The sequence below is a fragment of the Protopterus annectens genome, chromosome 11.part0, assembly GCF_019279795.1.
Source record: "Protopterus annectens isolate FY-2018-M chromosome 11.part0, PAN1.0, whole genome shotgun sequence".
Taxonomy (NCBI): Eukaryota; Metazoa; Chordata; order Ceratodontiformes; family Protopteridae; genus Protopterus; species Protopterus annectens.
This window is the reverse complement of record NC_056745.1, coordinates 1,220,804,787-1,220,829,178: the sequence shown is the minus strand read 5'-3', so window position 1 is coordinate 1,220,829,178 and position 24,392 is coordinate 1,220,804,787. Positions and strand designations below refer to the sequence as shown.

General features: G+C 38.8%; 1 protein-coding gene across 1 annotated transcript in view; it reads left to right on the top strand.

Moving 5' to 3' along the window:
• The window catches only part of LOC122815802 (carnitine O-palmitoyltransferase 1, muscle isoform-like), a 490,419-nt gene that overhangs the window by 102,351 nt on the left and 363,676 nt on the right, over positions 1–24,392 (top strand). The window contains exons 5-6 of the mRNA XM_044088600.1: positions 3,513–3,614; positions 21,086–21,223. Of these exons, the coding sequence (XP_043944535.1) occupies positions 3,513–3,614; positions 21,086–21,223 (240 nt within the window). The remainder of the gene's footprint in view (positions 1–3,512; positions 3,615–21,085; positions 21,224–24,392) is intronic.

Below are 24,392 nucleotides of genomic sequence, written 5' to 3'. Positions count from 1 at the left end.
TTCTCTCTCTTTGAACAGTAGCAAACTGCTTGCTACATTTATAGCAAGTAGTTGCTACAGTTTCTATCACACATGGAGGACATAAACTACTTCTTCAGTTGTAGCAAGAAGCTGCTACAGTTAATGTACAGGGAACACTAAGGTGCTTGTGAGGAAATACCAAAAAATAAGAAAAAAAGACTTTTTGTAAAACCCAGAGACAGCTGAGAGCATCTATACTCCAACACATACATACATAGAAATATTATACACAAAGACACAGATACACCCACACACACACACACACACACACACACACACACACACACACACACACACACACACACACACACACACACACACACACACACACACGCGCGCGCACTTACAATGACAGTGGCCCTTCACAAAGCCTTTTACATTAATGATCCTCCACTTATAGCCCATACACAGAACTGCACTGTTTCTTTTAGCTGTCCTCTGCACTTCCCTATGAAAGATATACACACTTGCACTCATTCTCTCACCTGTGCGCGTGATGATAACTGCACCCTGCCTTTTGTACATTTTTACTTCAGTTGCCTTTGTTTTGTGCATAGTGTGACCAGTCTATGCATGGTATTGGTTTTTCATGCATTATTTTTGCTGTAGTGCATCTTGCTTTCCTCTGCTTTACTATGGGTTGAAGCTATATGCAAACCACTGCCTCTTTGCCAGTGCCACAGCATAATGCACCCACATTCATATATCATGATCATCCCCTGCTGCTGACTCCTCATCTGGCTCTGCCTCCACTTTTTGGTGTGATGGGAACTGCTTCTTCTGCAATTGACAGCTTCTGCTGTGACTGCCTCCTAAGTATGACACTGTGTAACATTGCACACATTGAAAATATTTTTGCATGCATGCCAGTATTACACTGCAGGGCTTTGCTGTATGAATTCAGACAATGAAAGCATGCCTTCAGCAGCTCAAACACATGCTCATTAATGTTCCATGTTTGTGATTGAGCATAGTTGTACCCCTAGTCTGCTTCATTCTGTAGATTTCTGATGGATGCCGTCATCCAGGGTTCCAGGGCATATCCAGCATCACTATTAAGATACTTCTGGAGAAAATCACACCTAGCAAGTCATTGGTACAAGTCACAAGTGTGCTAGATGTGGGTGTAGTAATAACTGCCTAGGTGACCTTTAAACACATTGTAAATGGTAATCTGTGCATTATAGACCAGCTGGTAGTTGATAGAGGGATAACCTTTGAGGTTCATATACCTCCTTTCCAGTTCATCAGGTGGACCTTTATTTCAATGTGGACACAGTTTATGGTTACAGTATCTAAAGAAAACTGACTATATTATAGAAGGTCTGCAGAGTGTTCTATCTCTCCTTTGTGGTACATTGGAACCACATATGCTTCCCCATATACTGAAGCATGGCATTGTGGAAATTATGTATTCTTAAAGTAGATGTTTGAGATTTTTATTTTTTTTATTTATTTAACAAGCCAATTTTCAGCAGAGGCCCAAGGTGAAATGTTCCAGGCATATGTCTTTGTAACATGAGAGGAAACCAGAGCACTCAGAGGAACCCACATGAATGCAGGGAGGACCTGCAGACTCCGAACAGAAGGTACCCTAACTGAGAATCGAACTTGGGAACCTCCATTGCAAACCGCTAAACCACTGTGCCCTGTAGCTAGTATATATAAAGCCGCATATATCTTGCTATCCACTGGCATAGGTACTCTATGACTTCTATGGTGTTGCAGACAAGGCCAACACCTGTTCACAAAGTCTTGCATGGATTCCCTATCCACAGAGTACTCGCCCATAGTGTTGGTGTGGTGGAGTCCATGAAATGTTAAGTGTGATCAAATGATATGGCACTTCCCAGGGCAATGACACACACACACAATGTCATAGATCTCAGCTTATAGTGGCAAAGAGGGTTGTTGCAGATGTACTTCTACTAATGTGGCAGCAACCCCTAACATTTTATTTTTGGAATTCACTTAGAATGATCATGGAGATTCAGTAGTGTTAATATAAATATGTCATTCTAAGGCATGACATTTATACATTTGCAAACACTCTACACCTTATTTTGCCTCATTTGCATATACCAAGCTACTCATTTTAATAATGTTACTAATTACTTTTCAATATAACATAGCCAACGCTGTTGGTTGGCATTCCCCTCTAGTGGTAACTGTGTCTCTAAATCGCACACACTCTGTACTGCTCATCATGTAATTTTGCTTACCACGATGCAGCAAAGTTTTCTGAATTCCAGTATTTTTTGTGTACTGCATCCCCTTGACTCACTCAACATTATAACACCATTTTTGTATACTTCCAGTTCACACCCATAGCTCTTTATGGCATTCAGACCTTTTAGGCACTATTAGGAATTGCAAAGAGGTGTTATCAAAATGACAGTAAGACTGTAATCTAGGATATTATGCAGCACAGAAATTAATCAATTAATCACTTATTATTCATATTTTCATATTTATGTTCATATTTTCATAATGTAGAGCCCTATCTGTTATTAAGGGGCAGGGTGTGACATCCCATGGTGGGTGTCAGGAAAATTCATTGTCAATGTCCATTTATATCACCTTATACCTGAGATATTGATAGCTATTTGTCAGTAATTATGAAAATAAATAGTATCTCCATATGTACTTAATATTTCAAAAAACAAATGACTTACAAACTGTTGTAAGACATTAGATGAAAGTTTAGATGTTCTTGAATAACTCTGTCTTTGATATTTGCACATCTTTAGAGATATTCAGTGTTGTTATATTGCCAATTATACAATTAAGTATGTTTTCATATTTCTGTAAATATCTCAATAGACATGCACTCAAAAAGGAATGTCTTGCTGTCTTGTTAACAAAAATTTTCTAAAAATATTTGGGTAGGTTGTATAGTGTCCATCATATGGCAGTTTGTTTGTGAAAGTTTAACAGAAAAATATAATTCAGGGTTTGTGTGCATTGTAATATATTATAGTATTTATGGAAAGACTATGAATGCACTAACCACTGTCACTGTGAAGAATACTTTTTACTGGCAGCATTGCTATTTGTATAGATTTACTAGTTTTTATTGTTCATAAATATTTACATTTGTTTATCTTATGCTTTTTATATTTATTTTTCAGAAAATGGTCTGGAATGCAAGATATGTGTAGGCTGCTAGAGGTGTGACATTCCGTACCACATAGGTGTTTATGAGTTAACGACAGCAATAAATTCCAAACTTATTTCTACTTTAGGGTAAAAAGCCCCAATATGTTTGGACCAAGCTTTTCAGTAAAACTGCAACTTATGATTCTGGAATTTGCATGTTGTAATGGAACCTGATAAAGAGGACTACTATCCTTCGTACAATTTCCATGAAACTCTTGTGAGAGAAATACTTTTGAAGATATTTCCTGTGCTGTTTATATTAATGTTTAATATTTTATTTCTAATACTGTCTGCATCATTTTGTTATTAATTAGACCGTCTTTCTTTTTCAGAGTCTGGTGAAGATTCTCTCTGGACGTCGGCCACTACTGTATAGTTTTCAGACCTCACTGCCTTGCCTTCCTGTTCCAAGAGTTAAAGACACAATTCACAGGGTAAAACAACTTAGTATGATTTCCTTTTTAAAATATTATATGTACTTTAAAATAAATGTTATATCTCTGAGGTAGGGTTGTCACCTCTTGCAATGCTGAAAACGGGATCAAAGCCACACACCCCTGTACCAGCCTTAGCTCCACACAGGCCCAACCTCTCTCCACCAATATCCACGCCCATTTTTTATGACATAAATGCAACGTCATTAGGGTGGGACATCCTTTTTAGTCTGTTTTTACCTTCCTAATTTACACTGCATTGCTATTTTTTTTCGTTTTTCTAGAGTGTCTGGGACTCTACCACATTGCTTTAGCAATGCTTTTTGTGAAAAAAAAGAAACAGACAGAAATTACTTTTAACAAACTCTGACATTCTGTCCACACTTACACTGCTTTACATACTACAGAAGAATCATTCTGATTTCTAGGTAGTATGGAAAAATGCCAGATAGGTGGCAAGCCTACTCTGAGGATGTCTTTCTAATAAATGAAGCAGAACTGAAAAAGGTATGCATGTATTTCAGCAGGTCTCTAATACTGCTGGTATAGGTAACACATCTGAGAATGCTACCTCCGATACCAGTAATGGCATGCCCCTGCCTCCTCCCTAACCATGCTTGCGTAAACTGTTACAGCCACCTTTCTGCTTAGCTTCCTACCAATCTACCTACACTAGAGCATATACAGAACATTAGTTAAGTAAACATAAGATTTTAAAAAACTTTTTCAACTAACCTGATATGCCTGGAGGTCTATAATCCAGCTGGCAACCAATTAGTTACACTAGGACATAAGATGCCACTCGAGTACCATTTAAAAATTTGAATAACAATTTACAAATAATTTTTTTTCTGCCAAGTGATTCTGCTTCTCTGCTTATTATGAAGGACTGCATTCTTCCAATATCACATTTTATCTGTGTAATGTGAATATGATAAAGGGTAATTCATCCTTCTCATGGCCATATTTCCTCACAGTCAGAATCATTGGCCTGCGTTTCTATGATACCAGCAAAGTCCACCCTCCCCTCCTGCATTACTGTTTGCCTCTCCTAATCTTCCTATCCGGTTAATGTCTCAGTCACCCCTGTTTTTTTTTTCATCTGTTATGTTTTGCATTTCTCTGTATCTAGTACCTATACATCTACTCCTTGTCTTGCTTTTGTCAGCCCACACCCCTTTCATCTTATTTAAAGGTATGATTGTTGAGCTATGCCTTTCCAACTCAGCACAGCTGAGCCTTCTGGGCTGAGATGGACAATGTCCCTTCCACAAAGCTGGTCTGTTTGCCAGGTCTTCCCACTCCTCCTGCCTGCATAATCCTTTCCTGGTGGTCCAATGCCACAGCCAGTCATTATACTCCCTAAGACCCTTTTTTACCTGGTGTGGTGAGCTGGCTGCTGGTACACGTAGCACTTCTGAGAATGCTACCTCCAATACCTCTAATGGCATGTTCCTGCCTCCTCCCTACCCTTGCTTGTTGTGGCATCGGTAGTTTTCTTTGACAAATCATTTGTATGTACATGCATCACAATGTGTCCGGCGCCCAGCATTCTCCTTTCTGATCACCTTGTTCACCTCTTTCCAGATTTTACTCAGCCTAAGCACTGAGACTGGTTTCACTATATGCTAGCCAATCCTTTTGAACTTGTCTAGACTATAGGTCAACTTTGTGATTTAGTCTTTAAACCCTTATCCCTTGTATCTTTCCTAAACACACTAGCTAACCTCGCCTTTGTTTCTTGCCCCATGCTACTACCCCTCTTATCTGCAACATTTCGACCTCCACTACTACCATCTGTGGCCTTCCTCATTGTTTATGCCACTTGCCTCCCTCCCAATGATGTATGTAAGTTCTCCCATCTCTCCTGTGCTATTCTTACAAGATCAATCCACTGTTCTGTCACTTTTGCCCTCTGTCTCTCCCATATGGCTAACTGTCCCTCCTTACCCCTTTTACTCCCTGCTCACTTTGTGGTTTTTGTTTCTGCTTGGCCATCTCTGGCACTTTCCCCTCTTTATCTATCTGTATTCCTTGCATCTGTCCTTCACAAATGCTTCATTCTGTTTGTTTTCCCTTTCATGGCTGCATCTTCCAATTCTATTTATTTATTTATTTATTTATTTATTTATCTATATTTTGACTGTTGGAGTGTCCAGTTGGGTTGTCACCCATTTTCACTGAAGACCCAGATCAGGGAGAAAAGCTCTGGCAATTTTTAAAAAGTTCAAGCAAGTTGTTGCTGAGGTATTATGGCAATAGTGTACTCTACAGCTACACAAAGTGTTTTCATTCTTACAAGTGATAGCTGTATACATTGCATACAGCACAGAATAATTTCATTCTTAAAAGTACCATAGGAAGCAGATGCACATTACAGATTCACAAAGTGTTTTCATTCTTTGCTGATAAGAAGCACTGACCTGTGGTGGTCCCAGTGTGTGAATTCCTCAGCATTTTAGCTTTGGAAGCCACGAGATGTGTAGACCAGTTTTTTTTTTTCTTTCTGAAGTAGAGCAAGGAGGCAGGCAGTAACAAACAAGGACAGATTTAGCTCTTTTTAAAATTAGAGCAGGAGGCAAACAAACAAATGTAGATACGTTTAGTTTTTTGAAGCAGATTGAGGAGGCAGACAGTCATACTGATGCAATGTGTGTGTGTATGTGTGTGTGTGTGTGTGTGTGTGTGTGTGTGTGTGTGTGTGTGTGCCCACACACACACACACACACACACACACACACACACACACACACACACACACACTCACTCACCCTACGGTTCTGGGGCTTTTGCACTGCAGTTAAATAAAATAAGGTATTTTTCAGTCTTACCAGTAACCCAGAATCCTGATGTATAGGCCCATTCTTACATATAGAGAGAGGATTTCATACTGCACATAGATAGTATTTGCATATAGAATTTGTCTTGATTATTCCTAATGTGGTATCACAATCTTCCCTTACTGCAGAGTAAGCCTACAGCAGTTATTTGTTTATTTACAGTGAATTGCATATATATTTGCAGTGATATTTATATTTGTATTTTATCACCCTACCAATCATGTCCTTGTGTTCTAAACCCAGTGATTCCTGAGTCCCCCCTCGTGTAAGTTGTGATCTTAGAAGTTCCTCCCAGTTTTAGCCACTCATACTAGTGAGCACTGCAAGGTTATACTGAAAAGGCTGTCTGCTAAGACTGTGAGCACAAGATGTGGAGCAGTTGTCTGGCTCAGGAGTAGTGGGGGATGTTATGGCAGGAATAGCTGTGGATGACAGGAATGCCTGTCTCAGGGATAAGTGTGGATATCAGTGATAGCTGCCACAGGGATAACTGTGGATGTAAGGGATAGATGACTCTGGGTTAACTGTGGATGGCAGGGATAGATGGCTCAGGGATAACTGCTGATGGTAAGTATAGATAACTCAGGGATAACTGCAGGTGGCAGTAATAGCCGTCTCAGGGATAAATGTGGATGGTAGGGACAGATGACTCAGGGCTAACTGTAGATAGCAGGATAACGGTGGATAGTGGGGATAGCTTTGGATGGTAGGGAAAACCGACTCAGGGATATCTGTGGTTGGCAGGGATAGATGTCTCAGGGATAACTGTGGATGGCAGGCATATATGACTCAGGGATAACTGTCGATGACAGGAATAGCTGTCTCAGGCATAACTTTGGACAGCAGGGACAGCTGGCTCACAAATAACTATGGATGGCAGAGATAGATGCCTCAAGGACAACTATGGATGGCAGGGATAGGTGCCTCAGGGATAACTGTAGATGGCAGGAATAGCCATCTCTGGGATATCTGTGGATATGACAGATGTAGAGCCAGGTCCCTGCTCTTCTCATTTGGCCTTGTTGAACTTAATTAGTCCTCTTAATTTCCTGTTTAGTTTAATTAGAGAGCTCCTATCATTGTGGGAGTTGCTATTCCTAATTTTAGCCATGACTTTTTTTCCTTTTGTTATATACCCTATTAAGGTTAAGATTCTACCAGCGTGGTTTATTTTTAGAGTTTGTTTTGGGCTTTCCTCCAGTAGGTGCAGTAACTTTTATACAGTCATTTATATGGTTGTACAGGGTTCATAGGTTTATAGGCTCATAGATATATGCCAGACTAAGGACCACTAGGGCCTTTATAAACTAGCCGTACAACCCACCACATGTTATCCACAAATTTGATTTACATAAGGGATGATTTACTGATTACTTGGTCTATCAGACATAGGAGCCAGACCAGGGGTGAATTTCTGATTACCCATCAACTGGTCCAAGTTGTGCTTAAGAGGGATAGGGAAGAGCTCTGCTTCACACAAATGGGGAGCCTCTTCCAGAGAATGTGAATTCTCTGAGAAACATATCTGTCTCTCCAATATGTCTTATTTATGTCACAAGTAAAATGTAGGGCTTTTAATCTAGTATTCTGATACTGTTTGTTTTACAGATGTGCAAAAGGTTCTTCAAAACAGGGTCCAGGGATGCCTTGTTTGCCAGGCAAAGCTAACTTCTCAGTAGACTGTATAATAACAAATAAAGAGACAGGGTTTGAGGCTATCAGCATAGCATATTGTGTTTACTCCCTCTATTCCTTTTATAAGGAACCTTTGTGGATGTTCCCGTTGCTACATGTTTCTGGTTAGGTACATGCTGAATGGGCATTATACTATATGATGGGTCTGATGAGGGCCGAGTACAGTGGTATGATGACTTTTCTGGACCTTGATGCCATGCCCTAGCTTATGAGTTGAGCAACATAGAAGGACCTTTTTACTACCTTGGACACATGTTGGTCAAAGGCCAGATTACTTTCTACATGAGTTTCCAGATCCCTGACTTGTGGATCAACTTTTAAGGGTGTTTTATTGATGACATAGTTACCTGGGCTGATAGACTGCTTAAAAAATACTATAATGCATTTATTGGTATTGAGAATTGAGCCATACCATAATGCATTTCTTGGCATTGAGTTTTAAGTCATGACTTGGCACCAAGTATTTGTCTGTATTAGACCTTCCTGAAGGGTGTTCTTATCTTGGGAGGATTCAGTGACTGCTCCCAGTTTGCAATCATCTGTAAATTTAGTTAGCCAGAGGACTTTGACATTGCCTTTGACATCCAAGAAGCAGATGACAGACATGAGTGGGCCTAGCACAGAACCCTGAGGGACTCCAGTGGTGACTGGCCTCTTTGTGGGGGTGGCTTCAATGATTCTAACCTCCTGCGTGCTATCACTTAGCCTGTTAAGTACCCAGCATGTTATAAAGGGGTTTATACCTAGTTCCATAAGTTTGTTAACAATGGCTGAGTGGGGCATTGTATCAAATGGTTTAATCAGATATAGGTAGCCAGTATGCACCATTTTGCCCACATCCATTGCCGTAGTGACCCTTTCAGAGAAGTCAGCCAGATTCAGTAGCCTGATCTTCCTTTGATAAAGCCAAATTCAGATGGATCCAGTGTCTGGAGGTCTCCTATGTCCTTCTTGATAATTTCCATGATAATTCTTTCCATGTCTTTGCAAATAAGACTAGTCAGACTGATGGGTCTGTAGTTTCCAGGATCTGAGAAGGTCCACCCTTATGAAGGAGGATATTACTTTGTTATGCATGTGGTACAAAGCCTGTTTTAAGACTATGGTTAAATAGTGACTCCAGGGGTCCTGATAAGTTGCATTTTAGAATATTCAGGAGGCATCCTCAGATGTTATTGGTGCCCACTGAGGCTGTGTTCTTAGCTTTAGTGAGTGCAGCCAGTACATGCTTCCTAGTTATAGTTGGAGAGGTTATATTTGAAAGTAGTTTCCAAATGCCTTCATAACCAGGTTGGTAGATATGGGAATCTGGAGACAATATAGCAATTGTATCATGTTCTCGGACAACCATTTATCCCTTAAAGAAACAAACACAGTATGTGAGAGATACACACAAACACTTTCACTGGAGGCAAAAATCTCATATACTAACAAGGTTCGGAAGAACACACACATAAGATCCACCCCCCACACACACACAGACCAACCTATGCTGAGGCACTAAAATGCAATATTCCCATACCTCAAAGTCTCCCTATAAATGGCAATGCTTATCTGTGTTCACTAAAGCACTCACCAAAAGCAACAGCAAGCACCACACATATGCCTACAGCCAGGGGAACCCCAACAGCAAAGCCCATATGGCAAGCCAACACATTACCCAGGTCTCTTGTCATAGGGGCCTCCAATGTATGACACACAGATGCCCCGCCCACCAGACTGAACAAGGAGAAGATAACGATTAGTTGCTTATCCGGAACCAGGATCTGCTAAGTCAAGCATGCACTCAAGTCGCAATACCACAGGTACCAGTATGATTCTATCATAGTCCATGTGGGAGTAGGACCAAGTATGCATTGTGAACTTCTTGTGACATGGAAAGTGACCTATAGCTGGCTAGGATATGATACAGGATTTTGTCTATGATAATCTGTATGTGGAGGAACTCCAGCATGTTATTCTGTTTGGCTACCCTAGATGTATGCTTGTTATTAATGTATATTCAGACACCTCTACCTTTAGCTCTATTTTGCCTCCAGTGAAATTGTTTGTGTGTATCTCTCACATACTGTGTTTGTTACTTTAAGGGATAAATGGTTGTCTGAGAACATGATACAATTGCTATATTGTCTCCAGATTCCCATATCTACCAACCTGGTTATGAAAGCATTTGGAAACTGCATATTCATGTTGTCTGGACCTGTATTTTGGTGGGATACTGTAGGTTGCCGACTGGGTTAAACATTGGTCTCCTTGGATGGTCTCTAGGGTTTGACACTAGAGTAGTTTAGATTGTGCTAAGATTTGATAATAATGCTGTTTAATGTGTTGGAGCAAGAGAGGTTTACTTAAGTGCAATACTAGTTTGCTGGGTGGGCACTTGGTATTATGGATATAAAACAGATGGAGAGAAAGTAATTAAACAGATTAAACAACTGACAATAGCAATGAAAGAGGGGAGGGAGGGACTTTGGAAGTCAGATTTATATATATATATATATATATATATATATATATATATATATATATATATATATATATATATATATACACACACACATAAACACACACACACACACACACACACACACACACACACACACACACACACACACACACACATATTTATATATATATATATATATATATATATATATATATATATATATATATATATATATATATATATATATATATATATATAAAAACACCAACACTGGAACCGAAACAAGAACCAAGTAAAATTCAAACATCCACTAGCGATCAATGGAAAACAGACAGCCCAATCTAACGTTTTCATTCTATTTATTACAAAAAGAACTTCTTCAGAAAAGCACCCTTAGGCAACTACTTGATTTGAATACAAAGTCACACAAAATGACTGACCAATGAAAAAGCATACTTAATTATGCCTATACAAGGTGTAAAACTGTAACATAATAATGTATATACACCGTAAAAATTAAACAGTAAACAATAAAAAAACAATAATAATAATAACAACAAACTGAACTGTTGTAAAAGTCTTAACATTATAAGTTTGAAATCTTCTAGCTAATAAAAAGCACTCAATATTAATGGTGTCATTTAAACCAGGCAAGCAATCAGCCTTTAGCCTAATCTGCCAAATGGCTTCCCTACATTCCAAATGGTTCTTAAAATCACCACTAAATGGTGTATCATCAACTTTTTCTAACACTGAAAAAGTGAATTTCTTAAACAAAGGGCAATGTGTTGAATGCTTTGCCAAAGCATTTAGCTCATCTTTTTTCTTAATAGCCAAATTGTGCTCATAAATGCATTTATTTAAAGTGCGTGTAGTCTTCCCGATGTAAAAATGTTCACATAAAACACACTGTGCTAAATAAACTATGTTAGTTGATTTACAAGTGTAATGACCATTTACTGTGATGGTCTTGTTCTTATGTTTTAAACAAATGTTGGATGTACCACTTATGAATCTACACTGTTTACATTTTGTACATGGAAAAGTACCCGAAGATAAATCACAAAATCTGTTTGTGTTTTTTGCACCTCTTTCCAAAATCATCTTGATGTTGCTCACTTTTTTATATGAAAAAATTTGACTGTTCTCAATTGTCCTGGCCAAATCAAAATTTCCTATTACTATTTTCCAATTGTTGCGAATAATGTTTTTTATGTCAAACATTTCATTAGTAATAGGTAAAGGAAAAGACAACCTGTATTGAGTGACAGTGTTAGAGGTGTCCTGTGAATTGACCACATTCGTGAAGTCAGAGACTCTCAAGATAGGACTAGCCTTTTTTTCTCTCAAGTTTGAAACTTCTTCGACAATCAAGTCTAATCAACCCACTGTGTAACCTCTATCAAGAAAAAAATTTTTAACTTCTTAATTTCTTGAAAGAAAGTGACGTTATCACTGGTCAAACGGCTCAGTCTTATGAACTGACCTTTGACCACACCTCATTTCATATGCATCGGATGTAAGCTATCATGATGTAAATACTGATTTACAAATGTTGACTTTCTAAAAATGCTGCTTTGATTGTTGTGGTTATGGTCATTAATAGTTAAATGCAAATCCAAAAAATCTATGCTTTTGCCAAAATCACCTAATGTGAATTTAAAAAAAAAAAACTAGTAGTGTTGTTAAGATCCTGAAAAAAACTAGTGAAGGTGCTAATGTCACCTTTCCACAAAAAAATCAAATCATCAATGTATCTCCTATAAAACAAAATATTGTTGGCCATGAAATGTATGGCCAAAAAATTGTTTTCCCAAGATGTCATGACTAGATTGGCAAAACTAGGTGCAACTCGAAAACCCATGGCCACTCCGGATGTTTGTTTGTAATAATCTCCTTCAAAAGCAAAAAAATTGTTGTCTAACACCAGTTCCATCAAACTGCAACAAGTATACACCAAAGTGTTATCTAAATCTACTTGTTTGCTTAAATGTTCTCTCATGTATTCAATACCAATTTGTTGATCAATACTGGTGTATAAAGACACAACATCTAAAGAGGCAAAACAAACATCCTGATCTACTGTGCTAATGTTTTTAACAACTCCAAAAGGTGCCACGAGTCTCGAAGATAAAATTTGGATTTTTGAACAACTGGATTCAAAATGTCATCAAGCCAAACAGAAATAAACATCAAAGACAGTTGTTATTGCACTGAGGAAGGACTGTTATCTGAAAGCTTTGCATGTATTTTTAATAAACCCTGTGACATTGCTACACCGTTGTTTTATTGTATTGGGTATGTAACATCAAAGACTCACATTATTGAACCAGGAAACATTGAACCACATGCAAGAAACTGTTTAACTATGATCAAGCTGCAATCAAACCACCTTCTACATTTAAAGCCATCATGTAACAACACAATATCAAAGTTAAAACATAAGAAGGTGCACCATAGGCCAGAATCTTGATAAAGATGAATCCCCAGTGGATAAAACACACAGGTTTATTAACACAAAAAACTGCAGTATGGTAAGCGTATGGTATTTAAACAATAATCAGACATAAAATCAGCTTGCAAGCAAACCAAACCATCTGTAAAAAGGAATGACACATACAGATCTCTTACACTTCACAACTACAAAGAAAATACAACACATACAAAGACAATACAATCATTATAAAAAACAAAATAAAAAAAATAAAAAAAAACATTTAATGGTCTATTGGGTCTATTGCTAAAAAAATTTTTTAACTGATCCATCGTGTATGAATATATATAATAATATTATATTATGTATAACCCATTCTAGTGCCTTAAAGGTCTATTGGCTAGAAAAGGCAAAAGGAAAGGTATATCATTTATGCCAAATTTGTGTGCTTGTCTTTTTAATTCCCTTCCTTTTCCTCTTCTTTCCTTTCAACTTTGTGTTTAATGTCCCTCCCCCCTACAACACCACAGGAACAACCTGAAAAAACTTAAACAATGTGTAGGAGTGTGTGGTGGTTTTTTCTTTGGTGTTTAGCTAATGCATTATATCTTTGGTACATTTGGCTGTGGCATAAATGTGTTCCCTGATTCGTTCACTTGTCATCCTGGGCTGTCATACCTAACGCAAAAAACATCATACTAAGCAATCAGACCTGATGAAGCGTAGTTATATAACGCGCGCTATACTACTGCAGTTTGTAACAACACAATATCCCTGTTTCAATAGTTTTGCAGGGGGGAAAGTCCCCCAGAACCCCCCATGTGGTGGGCTATGCCCTCCACACCCCATAAATTATTTATACCAACTCCAAGATCGCACTACAGTGGGGTAAGGGTAAATTTCCCAATCCCCACTGTACTGCGACCCCCCATTGCAAATGTAGAAAAGCTATACATTTTTTTTAAACATAGTTATTAAATGTAGAAGCTGCTATGATGACTGCAGCGAGCTCTCCAGTCCACAGTACTGTGTACAACCTGACGTGCAGAGTACCTCATTCAGTGTTTCCTTGTTCGATAATGTGAGTCTTCGATGCTGTCAGCTTTTGTTCTTCTTGTCTCAATGTTTGAAGATTCAATCATCTGACATTTCTATCATTTTCAGGTAGAGCATATATATTCATTCATTGCAGGTGCATACTTAGAAACCACCCTGACAGGTATTTTCTATGGAAAATGATTAGGATGTTTGACTGTAAGTGAGTTGTGCTCAGTAAGTTGGCTCTTTAGGGAATTGTAAATTACAGAGTAGCAGAGCGGCAATGAAAGATAGGATGACTGAAATGTAATAGGTTCATAGCAAAATACTAGGCTAACTGCCCTTGTGGGCCATTTTAAGCCTAGCCAGTTTCCCTTTTTTATGCTCAAAATAACCTATCCCATTTGGTTAGATATTGGCCATACCCATTCCATGGTCAATAATTATATATGACCTCTAATGAGAATAACTGGGACCATACCATAAATAATCTGATGACCCATGCAGGGGATAAAACACTTAGGAGCTGCATCTGTCTATTAGTAGTGCAGGGGGCAGTCCTGGAGTAAATTTTCTGCTTCTAATCCATAGATCTATGTTGTACTAAAAGTGGACAGAGGTGAACTTTTTATGTGGATGGGGAGTCTGTTCCATAGCAGTAGTGTCCTCTAATCACTCTATGGGCAGTCTTTACAGTACGATATTATAGTGTTGGCAGTTAAGGCTGGGAGGCGAGTCTAAGATCACATGTAGATAACTTGCAGGCAACACAGAAATCACTGCATTTAGAAACTCTGCAGACATATAGTGGGTGGTGTCAGCAAAATGAAAAATACTCATAAAACAGTCATACCTGGTAGCTCTCAAAAATTTAATTTAGTTCTGTTTGTCTTACCTTGAAAGAGAAATGCTATTCTTTAGTGCCCCCTTAATTCAGTGAAATTTATACAATATAAATGTCTGCTTCTTGTCAGGGGCAGCTCATGGTAGCAGCCTGCTGGACTGCAGCCCTCCCAAATGAAAACAAGATTTTATTTGCTTTATATTTTTCTTAAAAAAAGTCAGCATTCCTGTTTTGGGATCCAGAACTCCGAACATGTACTTTCAATTTCTGTGAAGCTGTCTTAGCTGGGCTATTTTTAAAACAGACCAAAATATATCCATATGCTCCATTAAGAATAAGACAATTATGTCTTATTACAGGCCATCTGCTGTTTGTTGGGGGAAGCGTAGAAACATCATTTCATTTCATTTGGGACTATATGGGCTGCTAAATAAAGCAGTGTGCAGACTTTTTCATTAGCTTGGGCTATGTCAAATGACTGGTGCCTGATTTAGCCTGATCATAATGAAAAAACTTGCAGATAGAGACGGGACTTACATATGTGTGAGCTTGGGGAAAATGTTCTTATTATTTGTTTTAGTTAAATAGTAATTTGTCTGCAATCTGTTAATGTGCATCTGCCAGTTGGTCTTGAGGTTAGTACATATTTTTTATACAGATTTACGGTGTGTGTACTTGTGTGTGCATTCGCTTTTGTGTGTGCATTTTTTGACAAAGTTAATGTGTTGTGTATATATGTGTGTGTGTGGGCTCGTGTGCATTTGTAGGAAGTTGCAGTGATTTGTACTGCATGTGTCTGACAGTTTTGAGCTGAAATATATTACTGTGGCCAGTAATGTATTTATTCATTCATTTGATCACAATCAGACATATGAGGTGTATGCAGTCATTGAAGTGTTTGAACTGCTGGGCACGTTTGTGCATGTGTTTGTGTGTGCATACACAAGCATGTGTGTGCAGTGGGTTACAGTGGCTAACAGTAATGAGATCATATAAATTACTGTGGTCATTATTTATGCATTTATTTATTCATTTGATCACAATCAGATGTCTGAGATGTACACAGTTGATAAAGTACTGGCAATGCGTGAGCAGGAAGGTAGTCTGTGGATGAAAATAACTAACCCTTTTTGCAATTTGATCACAATTAAACAGTTGTTGATTTGGCTTGGCAGGACTGTTTGAGTAAAATAAGCTAAAATACATTATTATTATTATTATTTTGCTTGTTCAAAATCAAACATCTGAAGTAGCTACAGTACATAAAGTGACTCTCTCAACTCAGGGCTGGCATGACCAGACAGGAGGAGATGGCAACCACACACATAACAATCCCAGTCCCACATAGACCTACCACAATTGCAAACCAAACACATAAAAACACAAAGGCATACTCGGAGGCTCTAATAAAAAACTTACCAAAACAACAGAGGCTCCCAAAGCAGACATCCAAAAATCCACCACCTCAAAACAAAACACATGCAACACATACTTCAATAAATCAGTGTGTCGACCAATGGCAGCCCTTAAGGCCAAACACCTTGCCTGATACACTAGTAATAGGTGACTCCATAGTCAGACACACTGATGTCCCACTGACCAGGCTGAACAAGGAGAAGGTGACTGTGAGCTGTCTATCGGGAGCTAGGATCCGCCACATAACACATGCACTCAGGTCACTCCAAAGCAAGTACAAATATGACTCCGTCATTGTCCATACTGGTGTGAATGACCTGACCTCCTGGACTACATGAAAAGAGACATAGAGGAGCTCTCCGATTATGTAGCCCAGGCTGGTATGACCCTGACCCTGAGCAGCATCTTGCCCTCACCAAGAATGATACCACAATACAAAGACAAGATGATCAGCTTTAACAATTGGCTCAAGTACTGGTGTCATTCCAATGTCTGTCTGCCTGGGATGATATGTTGGACAAGCCACGCTGGATGGCTTACACCTGTCACCACTGGGCTTCCGGATATTGGCTAAAGCTCTTGCCACCCCATAGTGCCTTTTTTAGGCAAGGCTCAAAAGACAAACCCACCTCCTTAGAAAACAAAAATGGAAAAAAACTAAGGGTAATGCTGCTCAACACCAGAAGTCTAAATCTCAAGATGCAGGCACTTGATGCACTCCTCAGCATGGAGAACATTGCAGTAACTGAAACCTGGTTCAAGGCTCCTGAGAGCACCCCAGCGCTACCAGGCTATACCTTGTATCATGCCCCCAAAACCGGGAGTGTCCATATTCATAAAGGACACTCACACCTCCAGGTTAGTAGCAACACATGAAGCATCAGAGACCATACAGGTGCAGCTAACCATAGGCAACACTGCTATACAAGTGGTAGCATGTTACAGACCACCCTCCCAATCTCAAGAAACCCACTCAGCCTTCCTGAAGACATTGGAGGATATGAATGTATCACAAAATACCATCATACTGGGAGACTTCAACTACCCAAACATAGATTGGGTACATTATTCTAGCCCTAATACCCTAGCCCAAAGGTTCCTGGAATTCATAAATTCAAATGCACTGGAACAACTAGTCACCTCTCCCACTAGGGGAGATAATATACTAGACCTGATCATCACAAACATGGGGACAAAATGCTCCACACAGGAAGTATACCCCTCATTAGTGAGATCTGACCACAAACTAATCACCCTGGATATACATATCTCACCTCCACCCCCAACACAAAAGACCACAGTGAAAAACTTCTCAAAAGCAGACTTCACTCTTCTTAAGACTGAGATGGTATCCTTTAAGCCCACTGTGCCAGTGGATACCACATCCCACAATGCCGAATCCTTCACAAATGCTTTCTATGGACATCTCCAAGAATGCATGGATCATGCAATCCCAAACAAATCCAAGTCCCTCTCCACCAAATGTAAGCGTCCTGTCTGGTGGACCTCAGCCATAAACAAATTGTAAAACAAAAGAAGGAAGCTACTGCGCGAAATCCCATGAAGGAAGACATCTCTGATCAACATTAGCAGAAAACTACGTTCTCTCATAAAACATCCAAGGCAAACTTTGAGAGAAAAATCGCTAAGGACACTAAAGATAACCACAAAGCCTTCTTCAGCTATGTTAGAAACCTGGAAACCCTCAGATATGCTCAGAGTTGGTTCACAACAACAAAAATACACTGAACCCACAGATATTGCTAACATTCTGGCTGACAGGTTCAGTGCAAATTTCTCACCTCCTTCACCCCCAAAAGAAGAAATACTTATCCCAGCTGAATGTAATCTCCCTGTCATCTCTGATGTCCAAGTGAGAACCGCCTAAACAAAGCAAAAACACAGCATCAATGGGACCTGGCCGGTATCCCGTGGGTGTGTTCGTGAACTCCAAGAGGAGCTAAACCCACACATAAAAATGCTATTTAACCTTAGCCTTACTGATATGTACCTGAACACTGGCGTACAGCAACAGTGGTCCCACTCCACAAGGGGTGCCTCTACAGACCCTGGAAACTACCCCATAAGCTTGACTAGCCTGGTCTGCAAAGCTATGGAAAGAATCATTATGGAACTCATAAACGGAGACATAGGGGACCTACAGACGCTTGACCCCACCCAGTTCGGCTTTGTAAAAGGCAGATCCTGCCTTTTGAACCTGGTTGACTTTTTCGAAACAGTCACTAGAGCCATTGATGAGGGCAAAGCAGTCCATACAGCATACCTGGACTTGGCTAAGGCCTTCGACACAATACCCCACTCAGGCATCATAGATAAGTTAAACAGCTTAAAAGTAAACCCTTATGTCACTAGATGGGTTGCAAACTGGCTAAAGGACAGAACCCATAAAGTTAAAATTGCTGGAGCAATGTCAGACTCAAAGCCAGTCACAAGTGGTGTCCTACAGGGATCTGTCCTGGGATCCCTCTTGTTCGGCATTTATTTCTCATATGTTAAAGCAAACATGGGAGGGTTGTGGCTGACAAAGTTCGCAGATGACTGCAAACTAGGTGCCATAGTCGATACACCAGCAGATACACACATCCTACAAAAAGGCCTCACTGAAACAGACAACTGGTGCCGTAGTCACAGCCTTAAACTAAATGCCAAAAAATGTATAGTCATCCCTTTTGGAAAAAACAAAGTACCCACAAATTATCACATAGACAGCAACCCACTGAGTATGGAAAAAGTAATCAGAGACCTAGGGACCCAAGTAGACAGCGACCTCTCATTTGACACCAACGTTGCCAAAGTGGTTAGAAAAACATTCTACCTTGCACACCTCATCATGAAGGGTTTCACATCCAGATCCAAGGATGTCATTGTACCCCTATATTCCTCCTCATCAGACCCATGATTAAGTACAATGCCCCATTTGGTATGTACCTCACCCGGCACTTGCAACAGCTGGAGAGACCACAAAAGTACCTCACCAAAAGGATCAAGGGTCTCCAACATATGTCTTATTCTGCCAGACTAAAGAAACTTCAGCTCTATTCAGTAGCATACCGCCTGCTCAGAGGTGATCTCTGCCTGATGTACAAGGCCATGTCCAATCAGGATCTGATGGACATGCTCCACCTCAAAATCCAAATCCATCAGGACCACGAGAGCTAAAGACTTAAACCTCGGTACAAGTATGAATAGGACATGCTGGAGGGATAGATTCATAACCCAGAGGCTTCCCATGCTTTGGAACAGGATCCCAGTTCTAGGCAGAGCCCTCACTGACTCTCTTCAAGAGAAATCTTGATGAGTGGATGGGAGATCGTAAGTTTACCCCAGGGGTCACATCTGTGTCACTGCTAGACAGGGGCACAGTAAACTAATTCTATTATATAAGGGGACCTTCACTGTGTCACTACTAGACAGAGGCATGGTATTCTAGATTTATTCTGTACATTTTTGTACCACTTCATGGGGTGGCAAAAGCCACATCACTATGGCTAGGCTTACAAATGCCCCAGGGCAGATAGCCTAGTACTATACTATGAAACTATGAAACTATGACTATAATGAGTGGATAATGAGGCATCCTGTTAAGAAAAGTTACTGAAAGCTTATGTCATTTGATCACAGTTAAACATTTCTTGATCTGGCTTGGTAGAGCTAGTTTGTGTTTGATCATAAAATGAAATAAATTACTGATTGTTATTATTATCATTATTATTAGTAGTATTATTATTATTGTTGTTATTATTATTTTATTTGACTGTAGACAGACATCTGAAGTGTATATAGTTAAAGTGGATATAATCACTGGATCTGAAACAGTTTGTGGATGAAAGTGACTGACTATAGTGGATATCTCTTCGCAGTTAATCAGCCATTGACCTGCAGTAATATACCCCACTCCATTAAAAATACTCCACCCTTTCAGTTGCTTATAGTATCCTCCTTGCTTTAAAATCACCAGCCAGTACTGCTCAGGAAGTGGAGGCAGGATATTGTCCAGATTGTATTTGACCAAGATAAAAGAAATGTTGTCTATGAATGGATACATTGTCAGTATGTAGAAGGAAGGGGCTCTTGAATATGGTATACACACCTTTCTCTGAGGAGGCAGTGATAGACGCAGTCCTTGAAGATGGATCCATTTGGTGTATCAGGCCACTGTGGTGATAAAACATTTCTGATATGGCAGTGGGTCAAGGTCTTAGTAATCTTTTTGTCATGTAAGTTTCGACAAGTGTTCACATTTTAACAAACAGTCAGTGTTTTCTTAGTTACATCAGGATTGCTATTTGCTATTTGTGCTGTTTGTGAAAAACTGTTGTGCACTGTCATTCTCAGATTTAATTTAACTTCAAAGTTGTGAAATAGTGGAATTAGTTTATTTAATACAGAGGGGGAGGGACAGAAACAAAGTCTTAATGTTGTTTGATGCATACAAATCAGCAAATTGTTAGTCATACAAATGTTGATTGACTGAAAAGCGGGGAAGCTGATTTCATAGTTACATAAACATTAACAATATTAACAGCTGCATTTTAGCAAGCAAAACTTAGATCTTAAAACCAGAATGTTTTTTACTGTTTATGCATGTAACGTTTATCTTGTATTTGAAAAGTGAAAAAGTACATAGAAAAGATTGTTTCAAAACAGGCAATGCATCTGCATTTATAATTAAACGTGTATTTTGCATAATTTTCTTTTTAGCTGTAGTTGCCAACTATTTTTTTCATCTGCTTTTAGTATCTTGAGTCAGTGCGCCCCCTTCTGGATGATGATGAGTATCTGAAAATGAAGACCCTAGCACATGATTTCCAAAAGAACGTAGCACCAAGGCTGCAGAAGTATCTTATCCTCAAATCCTGGTGGACAGCTAATTATGTACGTTGTGAGTAATAAAGATTTGTCACAGGGAAATCCATAGTCAGGAACACTTACAATGACTTAATTTCTATTTTCTAAAAGCATTTACTGCGGTTTCACATTTTTAAATATTTATCTTAAACATTTATTTTTTATATTTTTAATTTGATGAAAGCTCCTTGTAGGTGAATACAGGAGTCCAAGTAATCCTTTCTAAATGAGTTAATCTAGGAAAAGTCTTCAAAATTCCCTTGTTAGGATTCAGTTGATTTTTTGTTATAACATTTTACAAAATAATTATTTTTTATCTCATCATCTGGTTGCATTGTGATAAAGGGGATTCTCTATTGCAAGATGACCTCTCCAAAGTAATGCTGCCTTTTCCCATTTGTAGCGTAGATGTCTGGTTATGCTCTATAGTTCTGAGTCTGCTGTTTTACTCTGTTTCATTATAAGTAACTACTCTCTAGCTACTTGTATTGTATAGTGTATACGTGTAACCTTTACTTTGGCAAGTAGGGTTACCACCTGTCCCTCTTTGCAAGGGACAGTCCCACTTTGACCAGTTGAGTCCTGTGGAAAAAAAACTAAAAAATGGCAAATGCCCTGGGATTTTAAGACAAAATAATTTCTAAAGTTTTCTTTAATAGTTGCATAAAACATTTATTTTGTATCTGAAGCACACACTATTTCGTATAATATTTATAAGCAACGAAAATGCTACAAAATAAGATTTTATTTTTGCACAAAAGTGAAGTTCTGTCCTCTACACTGGCCCGGGGTATGTTTTGTCCTGCAAAATCTGACATTTCTACAAAAAATGTCCCACTTTAGGCATCTGAAAAGGTGGCACCCCTATTGCAAGTAAACACATTATGTATCAGGCATGAGCATTCGAGAAGCTGGGGATTTGTAGAACAACAGACTGACGTAGTAGATGGAGAAGTGCTCTTGGAATTGCACCAAGGATAGGGAGATGTTATGCACTGAAGACAAAGATGCCTGTTGTAAGACTGGCATGTTCAAATGTAAGTGAGGGAAAATGGCACATACATAATGAAAAAAAAAACATTTTGATGGAGTCCAAGATATATATCTGATGCAAATTTATGCCTAGAATACCCAGGAATAGTGTCTCTGTCATTTGTTATACTGAGTACTTTTTTTTTTGCATAGTTTTATTTTTAACTTTTTTATATTACTGGACAGATGAAAAACAAGGCAAACCTGTTTTTGCCGCAACATTTCTTCTCATTTACCTCAGTACATCATCACCCTAAATATTATAACAGTCATAGGTCACAGGTAAGTTATGTACAACCTACGGTGAACTGCTTGCTCCTAAATATGCCTGATACCACTCCTAATTTTAATTTATTATCCATCTGTTCAGCTGGCTTCCACCCTTTGGTGTCCTGATAGGTTCCAATATCTATTTCTATATATTTATTTATTTTTATTTATGTATTTATATATATGGGTAGAGCACTGATTACAGAATGATCATTTGCAGGCTCATCCCAGATTATATCAATCAGTAACAAAACAGTGCACAGAATACAGTTACATAAAGTTTAACACACACACACACACACACACACACACACACACACACACGTGTGTGTGTGTGTGTGTGTGTGTGTGTGTGTGTGTGTGAATATGTGTGTGTGTGTACATATTTACACCAAGGGAATAGAATGATAGGGTCCTTAAGAGAAGAAAATGAAAAAAGGGGCAATACAATTAACAATGGGGAAGGAGTGGATGGTTTTGAGGGAGTTAGCGTGGGTCTAGCTTCTATAAAACAGTCAATAGTGTGCAGTTAGTTAAGAATAAGAGGGGACTGGCTTTAGTGGAAAAATGTTAGAGCCGTAAGATTATAGTCTACCTAACATAGAGTTGAGAATATGTGGGCAAGTAGCAAGTGGTTATAATGTGATTTAGTACTGGGGCCTACTACTATCCAGCGGATGGTGCATTATTATATGAAATGCACCATAGACAGACAAGTACATTCATAAATTCATGTTAGGTGTCCTTGAAATAGGAAGTATAACTTTGCTAGTCACTGGCATATTTTGGAAGGACTGAGAGAGTAAAGGGTTAGAGTAGTCATGTTAGGACCAGGATGGGAGGGAGATTACTAAGCACTGAACCCAAGCTGGTTTAGGCTATCATCAGGATATAATCATAATTATTTAACCAAGTGGCAACAGGTGTGACTGGATTAAGTCAGGAAAAGGAACTGAATTATAACAAACATGGTACACCAGTGGACAATAGCCATGACAGAGTTAAATCAGGACTGAGATTAAGAACATGGGAGGAGAGGGTACCTGTGATTAGAGGGAATAAAATAATGTATTTATTTCATGTTATTAATTTTATAAACCCAACTTACTTGAAGATTTCTTTATAAAGGAGGCACAGAGGACATTTCCACATTAGTGAGTTTGTTTGTTTGTTTGTTTTGGGAGGTGGAAGAAATCTGATATGCTTGCATGAGACTTATGCAGAGACTGGTAAAAAAAGAAAACTACTCAGGCAGCATCCAGAGGCCAGGACCGAACAGTCAAACCTAGAGCGATAGACAAGTACCCTTAGCCAGAAATTTCAGTGGGACTCTGGTCCTTGGCTTCTGAACTGAATAAATAGGAGCAAGTTAATTTCATGCAAAGTACTTATTATGTGTATCTTATTAATTAATTATCATTAATTTTCATTAGTCTTTCATAAACTGAGTTAGGAAAAAAATAAAACTGGGGGAAATGGGGAGTATCTATGGATAAAACATGGTAGCAGTGAGTTGTCATCACATATGGGTTACAGTGCACTGATAGCTAGGTTGCCACTCTGACACCTTCAGAAAGTTTAAGTTTAAAATTGTAAGTGGAAAAAACACTGGGGAGATACAACAATAGACTATGGTTCCCTGGCAGAAGCTCAAAGGTACTTTTGTTAAAATGTTAATTAAAAGTTATTAGAGTGACACATTTTTAATCTATTTTTTTCTCAGGGGTTAATGCCGCAGCAACTCAAACTTAATATAATAAGTGCTGAGGTAGCTGTAGCTATGGACTAAGGCAGAAATTAAAAAAAAAATCAAGCTACAGTGATCTCTTTCTAAGAAAGCATATGTTGGCCAGGTAGAAATGTTTGAGCACAGGGCTTACTTATCTCTGACAAG